The following is an 8658-nucleotide window of genomic DNA, read 5'->3' as shown; positions in this document are numbered from 1 at the left end:
GGTCACTTTTATGTAAGAGAACAGCAAGTTCCACCTCTTCAAGCCTGCATTCACCACCCACAAAGAAAGCCTCATCCCCAGTCCCTGTCTCTGACCCCCATGAAACAACTTTGATTATCTTTAAATTAAAAATAACTCTGGAAAAAGCAGTACTCACATGAGAGCAGATTCCAGTTCTGGTCTTGAAAACAGAGGGGTGAGAAGGGAGGAGCAGAGCTTTTCCTCAGAGGGTGAGAAGGCAAGAGCAGAGCTCTTCCTCTCCAAGTCCCACAGGCACCTGGTCCATCAGCCCAACATTGCCTGGCCAGTCTGAAGGCATTGGGCTCCCCAGCCTCTTCCAAAAGGAGCTGGACATGGCACTGGAAGAGTCTGAGCTCCCCAGAAACCCTGTGCTGGCAGGTGTCTGTCACCCCCAGCCTGGTGCCCCCACACCAACCTGCTCCAGGCAGCAGCAGGGAAATGCTGGAGGAGAATTTGGCCTCGAAAGAGCAATGCCAAGGGATGCCAGGGTCTGACAGCTCTCCCAAGCACAGAGCAGTGCCAGCAGGGCACGTATTTGCCTCCAGGCTTGGGAGAGAGAAGGAATTACAACTTCCCAAGACAACATCAGTGCTCACCAGCTGTGCTGGTTCCTGCACAGCCGGCTGCTCTTCCTGCATCCCTGAGTGCACACTGGAATTCCACCAAGGAAGAGGTGAGAAGAGCACAGCTCACACCCATTGAGCAGTCCTCCCAGTCTTTGTCCAAGAGACACCAGAGACAGGGTTTTGTATGCAGCAGTTTTATTTTAAGCAGTTATCACCCAGTACAAGCAGCTTTTACAAAGACAGTTCTTTACTCTTTCCACTTACTGAGGGTTTAATGCCAACAGCAATTATTGTTTTATCCTTTACATGGGGGTGCTGGAGGTTTCCAGGTGCCCAGCTCCTGCTGCCTCCTCCTCCTCCCGGGGGGATTGATTCTCCTTCTCCTCCTCCCTGGGGGAGAAGGGCCCCACCAGCCAGGACAGAGGGGTGTTGTTCTTCAGGTAATCCAGCAGCTCCTCCATGTACTCCTGGATCACAGCCAGCTCCCCCTGGCTCCGGGTCAGGACGCTGCTGGACAAGTCCTGGAAGGAGTTTGCCTCTGAGAAAGCAGCATGCAACTCCTTGGTGGCACCCAGAGCCTGTTTCAGCTTGTCCTGCAGGCTGCAGGGAAGGCCCTGCATGGCAGCCACCACCCCCGAGCAGGTGAGCTGCAGCTGCTGGGTGAGCCTGCGTGCCATCAGCAGCGTCAGACACTCCATCTCCTGGGGGAGGCAGGAAGGACACGATCGGGAGTGAGTCACTCAAAAACCAAGGGGATCCCCAGAGCCCTTTGCCTGCCTCCCCAGGAAGGTACCTCTGGCTCTGCAGGGCTTTCATCTCCACTCTCTTTGAGATACTTCCTGCTCCAGTCCAGCCACATCTGCTGTAGTTTCTCCTGCCCCTCCTGAAGCTTTTGATTAAATCCTTGCTTAAACGCCTCAACCTGTGGCAGGGGAAGATCAGAGAGCCAGGACAGACAGATCAGCTGGGGAATTGCAAAGCTCCTCAGCACAGCAATGAAGCTGAGACAAGAGCAGGGCTTTGGTCCCCTCCTGCCAGGGGCTGGGCTCTACCTACCAGCTGCAGGATGCAGTGGAGCTGTGCCAGGGCCCCCTGCATGCCCTGCCAGATCTGCTTGATCCTGGCTGTGGAGTGCAGGTGGGCGAAGAGGCGCAGTTCCTCCGAGAGAGCGCCCAGGCGCACAAAGTACCTCCTGTGCTCACGCTGCTGCTGCAGGGGCAGCACGTCCGCACCCTCCTCACGCTCTGCCAGCTGGGCTGGGGACAGAGGCAGTGCCTGAGCCACAGGTGTCACAGCAGCAGGCTCAGGAGATCCCGGACTAGCAGCCAGGTACCCTCCAGTGAGCCCTGGCACAGGGTGCCCAGAGCAGCTGTGGCTGCCCCTGCATCCCTGCAAGTGCCCAAGGCCAGTTTGGACAGGGCTTGGAGCAGCCTGGGATGGTGGAAGTTGTCCCTGCCCATGGTGAGAAGCCCAAAATGAGCTTTAAGGTACCTTCCAACCCAAACCATTCTGGGATGATTCTTCTTCCCCTTAGCCCCATTCCAGAGTAGTGGGGTGAGGAATGGGGCTGATCATCCCCAGTCCAACAGTTCCCACAGCCACAGCCACCCACCCTTTCCTTACCTAGCTCCTCATTCCCAATGGGGAGAGAGTCACCTTCTGCTGTCCCCAGCACAGCCTCTGCTCCACAGACACCCATGTGTGCCACTGCAGGCCCCAGCCCCAGCCCAGCAGCACTGGTCACTGCGGGTGTGGCAGCCCCCTCACTGCCCTGCAGAGTCTCCCTGGTGGCATCCAGCACCTCCAGCACTTTGCTGCTCACAGCCTCCTTCACCTCAGCCACCCTGGATGACAGCAGCTCCTTTGTGTCAGAGAGAATCTGGGGAACAGGGAGAATGGCAGATAATGGAGTGGGTTGTGTCTCACACTGAAATTCTGAACTGCACCAAGAGGACAAATAGCACAGTGTCAGTGAAGTGTTTACTCGGGTGTGTGAGCCTACATCCCTCCCTAGCTTAGAAATCCCACAAGAACCGAGCCCCTCTGCCTGCCAGGGACAGCACAGCCTTTAATTCTTACCTGTTCCACTGGCTTTGGAAGGAGTGGCAGCTTCTCCCCCAGTTTATCCAAACCCTTGGCAGCATACTCACTCACTGCAGCGACTGAAGAGAGAACCAAAAAAAGAGTCAAAACGTGGTTTTCTGCAACTTCACCTCAAGTTCCACCTTGCAAAGATCAGTTTTAGCAAAGTCAGCATCAGAGTCAACCCCTGACTCTCCATCCCACTGCTGGGATTAGGGCCCAGTTTTAGCCTGACTTGTAAGGCAGGAGCTGTCCTTGCACTATGGCAACGGAGAGGTGCATTTCCTCACCCCAGGACTCCTGCCAGGTGTGGAAGGAGCTGGAGAGTCCCTCCCAGGCAGGGCCTGCCCTTCCCCAGGGATTTACCGTGGGGCTCCAGGGTGGCCAGCACACAGCTGGCCGTGGCCTCCGTCACACTCTGCACTCCCTTCTCTGCAGCGTCACACACAGACCTCAGGCAGGGGTGGCTCTCCTTGGTGGAGGCATAAGCTGCAGAAACCACGTCACAGGCAGAGCTCACCAGGCTCAGATCGGCCACCTCCTTCACTGCAGCCTGGAAGAGCAAAGAAAAGTGCAGCCACCAAGCTCCAAACATGGCCTGAGCAGCTCTGCCCTGAAATTCCCTGTTGGGAGGAATTGTCACCAAATCACCTGACCTACCTGAGGGAGAAACTCTTGCCGTGCTTACACACTTAATTAACTCCATAACTCAGTTGTGACATGAGCTGAGGAGCCTTGGCATGAATGATTGTCTACCCCAGGGAAGTTTTCCCCTAGCAAACAACCAACCAAGTTTGGGGGTGACCTCAATCCTTCTGCTATGTACCCATCTCCAGTTCACCTGGAATGGTTATTTGACAAGCCAGTATCCCAAGAACAGCTCCAGCAGCCAGGACTGAGCTGGTTTTAAGCTGACAGACTTCACCCTTGCCTGCAAGGATGCTGCTGGTCACAGGAGCAGAGCAAGAGCAGCAGGTCTCAGGGAGGCTGAAACACTGAAGTCTTTCCATGAGAGCCCTGCTTGCCAGGAGCCAGCATCTTGAGTTAGAGAAACATCTTTCCTAGCCAGGAATCAGGTAACTTTGCTGAGCCTAAGATGTTACAGGGACTTCAGGTCCACATCTTTGTCTGTGTTACCTCCCAGAAGCTGCAGGGCACAGCCTGAGCAGAGGAAATTCCCATTTTTGGGGGCTCAGCTCCCCTCAGCCACAGCAGGGCCACCTCCTCACCCTGCACCCCAGAGCTGCCACTCCTCACATCCCACAGGGAGCACCAACCTCCTGCTCTTTCTCCTTCTCCACCTCTGGGGAGCTCTGGGCAACCTCCTGCTTGTCGGGCACGGCAGAGGCCATGGCAGCTGGAATGCAAGGAACAGCAAGGCTTTAGGGAAAGATCCCCCCTCCAAGGGGACACTTCCCTCCAGAGTCATAAAAGAGAGAAGTTCCTTTACTGCCTGTTCAGGGGAAACCCCAAAACAGCCTCACAGGAGGGGTCTGTGCCACTTGCAAATCTACCCAGTTTCAAGTTTAAGTTCCAGGTGGTTTGTGATAATCAAAGGAACAAGGAGAGCATTCTTTCCTCATCCTAGAGACCAAATATTGTTCATATGTTTAGGAGAGGCATAAGGTACTTCTTTCCTCTGATGCCATAGGATTTTAGTTTGTTTATTTTTCATATATCTGTAATCCTGCAGTTCTTTAGTGTAGAACTCTAAACTCCATATTCAGTGTGAGCTGCTGCTTTCCCATTTTGGGCAGACACAACAATTCCTCTCCAGGCCTGGCAATCAAGGACACCTCACTGCCTCAGGCCCTGAAAAATGTAAACAAAAGTGAGTTGGGGAGAGCAAACTTGGGGTCAGTGCCTTCATCATCTGAACATGGAATTGGGAGATTGACCCCCAATATGCAAATGGACCAAACTTATAAAAGTGTGAAAACCAGTGACCTGTGGTCCATTTTTGGGTGGACCTGGGGGGCTTTGTCTGCCCTGGATGTACCTGAAGACCCTTCAGTAAATATAACTGCTTTTTGACTCTCAATTTTGCCCAGCCTCTGTTTTTAGGTAGCCCCAGAAAAGGCATCACATCCTCACCAAGGCTTCAAGAAACTCTTGACTAAAAGAAACAACAACAACAGAACTGAGGGAAAACAGAGCTCAAGGGTCTGCCCTGCTGCTACCACACCCCAACACCTGAACATTCCTCCTGGAAACTGCAGAACAGTACCTGTGTTACCTGTTGGAGATGAGCAGAGCACCAGCAAGGAAGAACCAAACACCCACCACACTCCATCACCCCTCCTGCCTTTTTATGGTGCCTGGCATGGGGCAAGGTGGGACCCTCAGGGACTGACAGCTCTGGGAAGCAGCAGGAAGGAGCCAGGCCCTGTCCTGGCCAATTAGAGGTGAATAGGGCTGCTGGGGCTCTGTTGATTATCATTCATTACTGTTAATTACTCTGGAGTAATCAGCTTCAGTAAGCAGCTTCACTTGGAGGCCTCCATTTCATCAGCAATGACTATGGGAATGTGTCTACTAATTTTCTACTTTGTGATGTTACACACTTTTATTTAAACTATACACTTGTAATCTCAGTGTTATTCATTAATTTTGGAAGTTTTCTTTATGGCTTTAGGTTAAATACAGTATTTTCTTGTGGGTTTGTGCTTTTCAGCATGGAAAGTTTAAAATTCTCAGCATCTAGGGGTCCAACAGGAACATGTGAAAGCAGTCTCCTGTTCTTCCATGAATGATATTTCATGATTAATCCTGTTCCTAGATTAGGGATGAGCAATAAGATTTGGGGTTATTTAAGGGAAACTTAATTTCTCCGTTTGTCTGAGGTGCCACAAGCCTTTGCCAAGCATCTTTAGTGCTCTCTGACCAGTTGTCTACAGTTCTCCTTTTGGATTCTGAATCTCCCTGGATTCCGAACATTGCAAGTAATTGAATTTATTTATTTATTTATTTAAATGGTTTTTCTGATATCAGACACGAAGTACCAAAGATCATTATTTTTACAGTAAATATATGGCATTATCTGTGCTTTCTCAGGCACATCTAATGATAAACTCAGTGTTAGAAAAAGGAAAAAAAACACTTTGGAATGGCCCTGGCTGCACAAAGATCACAGTCTCGTGCAGTTCTCTGTGTGATGAGCCTGGCTGATTGTGAGGCTGCCAAACAAACCTGTGGTAATGGCCATGGAGCTGCTGCAAGCTCACTGCTGGAGGCTCCCCCAGGAAATCTGCGGGTTCTGACACACTGCCTGCTATCAGAGCTCACTATCCCCACAAGAGAGGCCAGGAGAGGAATCAGTGAAATGTCTTGTCGGAGTTCAGGACATCCCTCTGGCTGCCCTGGCTGTCTCGAGACCCTGGCAAGGGGCTTGGAGATCCTGGCATGAAGTCAAAAACACCTGTGGCTTCAATTTTAGCCTGTGGGAAAAGCTGCCAACTGTGTATGAGGAATTACAACTCACAAGGGTTTGAGTAGTGTGGTAGTTGAATTGACACAGGGTGAAAAAGTAGAATTTGGGGCTTTTTAGAATGGGATTCAGGGGACAAGATGGAGGGATTTGGGCGTGTCCTGACCTTTTCTCCTTCTTCTTGCCCTCCCTGTCTTGCTGTGATGGTGACACTTTTCTATTGGTTTAAGGTAGAGACACACTGTCCAACATAGATGACAGATATTGGCACGTTACTGTAACCATGGCACATGTAGTTTTGGGTATCAAATGTGAACACCGCCCTGAGGGCAGACAGAATGCCATGGCCGAGCTGCTGGACAGAGCTCAGCAGGGCAGAGAGAGAATGTTCTAGAGAAGGGAAAATAAACACCCTTGAGAAGCAAAACCGACGCATCTGGACTTCTTTGTTTGCGGGGCTGGGAGGAAAAGATTTTTTATGATCTCGGGGTCATCTTGACCACAGAACCCCAAGAATGTCTCTGTGTGTTCCCTGGGGTCTGTGCTGCAGCAGAGGAAAAACCCCTCCAAGCAGCCCCTGCCCTCCAGACGAGCCCTGGAGCAGTGCTGAGGCCCTGCAGGAGGATCCCTCAGCCCAGAAGGTCTGGAGGGAGGAGCAGTGGTTGTGCTTTGCCTCGAGGTTTGTCCTTCTGCTTTGGGCTGTGACAGCAGCAGCCCTGGAATGTGTCACCCTCCTGCACAGAGCTCAGCCTCACTGCTCCTGCAAGGCTTTGACTGACCATGCTCGTTGTGCTTGTCACCTCCTACAGGGACAAAAAGGTCCTCGGTGGCCTGAGATGTCCAGGCAGTTCCTCTGCCTGCAGCAGCAACAGCCTTGAGTTTCACCAGGGGAGGTTTAGGTTGGATGTTGGGAAGAATTTCCTCACCCAAAAGGTGGTCAGGCATTAGAACAGCTGCCCAGGGCACTGGTGGCATCACCATGTCTGGAAGTGCTCAAAAACCTGTGGGTGTGTGTCAGATTGAGGCCTTTTCTGACCCAGAGTTGGGGCAACTGAGAGGTGATTTAAAAACTTTTATTCCATTTTCAGTCTCATGAGAAGGGTGAGACAACACAGATGTTATAATTCACACCATCACAATCAGAAGCCAACTATTTCCTAATTACAAAACACTCTAAGTGTTTCTTGGCCTATCAGCTGTAGCCACACCATGCTGTAAATGCCTTAAAGCCAATCCTCTAAAATTACCCCTCGTGGGTCCCACTACAGTGGACCTTTCATAGTTCTGTTTCTCTAAAATATCCAGTCTTATTTGCAAGGGGCTTGGGGACATGGTTTGGTAGCAGAGCTGGCAGTGCTGGGGGGGATGGTTGGACTCAATGATTTCAAGTGCCTTTTCCAACCTTAATAATTCCATGATCCCATGATTCTGATTCCATCTTCTGAGGAGGTTTACATGGGAAATTGGATTTTGAAGCTGTTGAAATGGAAGCTACCATATTGCAGAGGATGAGCTTCATCTGGCTCATCAGCACAGCACAAACCACAGCCCCGAGGCTGCCAGAGCTCCAGGAGTGTTTGGACAGTGCTCTCAGGGATGCCCAGGGTGGGGTTGTTGGGGTGTCTGCAGGAGCTGGACTCCATGATCCTTGTGAGTCCCTTCCAGCTGAGGATATTCCACGATCCCATGAAAGAAAAAGGGCATGGGAAGAGGCCAAAATAGGCATTGGCTGCACCTTTTCCCCAAAATCCACCCAATTTCAGCCGAGTTCTGAGCGTTACAGGTTGGTTCTCACCTGGGTCTCTCTGCAGCTACAACCTCCTCAGGGGATGCTTTGTGTGGGTGTGGCTGGGGTGTCTCTCTCCACTGCTGGGACCACCTGTTTTGGAGGAAAGACCACCCGAGGCAGGGGCAGGGAGAGAGGGGTGGTGTGGGGCTGGGAGGGGCACGAGCTGTGTGTGAATCCTGGACAGAAGTGATGGGAGGTGACTCCAACAGGTCCTGGCAGGCGTTGCTGCTGGGGACATCGGTGACTCCAGCAGCTGGGTCAGTCCCAGAGGTGCCAGCTCAGTCTGAGCTGTGAATTCATCACCCTTCCTGTGCTGAGGGCCACACTGGTGTCTGAAGCCCACAGAGCTCCTGTGGAAGAGCAGGAGCACAGCCTGTGGATACTGTATCCATGACAACAGCTCCTTCCAGCCACCCTCAGCCAGCTGACAGCAATTAGAAGTGGCCATCCCAGTGCTGATGGTGGGAATGGGGCTGGGGCTGGGGCTGGAACACTGGGCTGGGCTTGAAGAATGTAGGACTGAGTCCCCAGCCCTGCCAGCTGCCTGTGGGGTGACTTTGTCTGAGACTGTTGGGTTTTGTGTCTCAGCTTTTAAATGGTGTCCGTGATTTTGACCTTTTTCCACGACAGGCTTTGGTGCAAAGTGCCAGGTGAGAGCTGGGGTTACTGACAATAAACACCACACTCAGCATTAGGAAAGCACATCCTGCTCAAGTCACAGCCCCCTCAGCCAGGGAAATAAGAGTTTCCCAGAGCAGATCTGGCCAGCACAA

At 52.0% G+C, this 8658-nt stretch overlaps 1 protein-coding gene across 1 annotated transcript; it reads right to left on the bottom strand.

The window, feature by feature from the left end:
- Positions 1-840: 840 nt before the first annotated feature.
- Positions 841-8180, bottom strand: LOC128815739 (perilipin-3-like). Its single transcript, XM_053992704.1, has 8 exons — positions 7892-8180; positions 3947-4026; positions 3036-3222; positions 2667-2749; positions 2211-2466; positions 1644-1843; positions 1381-1509; positions 841-1288 (listed from the first exon to the last, which is right to left on the bottom strand). The coding sequence occupies exons 2-8, from the start codon at positions 4019-4021 to the stop codon at positions 890-892; spliced, it is 1329 nt and encodes a 442-aa protein (XP_053848679.1). The 5' UTR covers positions 4022-4026; positions 7892-8180; the 3' UTR covers positions 841-889.
- Positions 8181-8658: the final 478 nt, after the last annotated feature.

The sequence above is a fragment of the Vidua macroura genome, chromosome 17 (assembly GCF_024509145.1).
Source record: "Vidua macroura isolate BioBank_ID:100142 chromosome 17, ASM2450914v1, whole genome shotgun sequence".
Lineage (NCBI taxonomy): Eukaryota > Metazoa > Chordata > Aves > Passeriformes > Viduidae > Vidua > Vidua macroura.
Note: the sequence above shows the minus strand (reverse complement) of the source record. Positions and strands in the feature narration are given on the sequence as shown.

What these genes read in the sequence shown, in the direction of transcription:
- LOC128815739 (XM_053992704.1), bottom strand. Translation starts at nt 4,021, where the DNA reads ATGGCCTCTGCCGTGCCCGACAAGCAGGAGGTTGCCCAGAGCTCCCCA. An exon ending in GGCCACCCTGGAGCCCCACG is followed by an intron (nt 2,750 to 3,035) that starts GTAAATCCCTGG and finishes TTCTCTCTTCAG; the next exon opens with TCGCTGCAGTGAGTGAGTAT. An exon ending in TCCACTGCATCCTGCAGCTG is followed by an intron (nt 1,510 to 1,643) that starts GTAGGTAGAGCC and finishes CCCCTGCCACAG; the next exon opens with GTTGAGGCGTTTAAGCAAGG.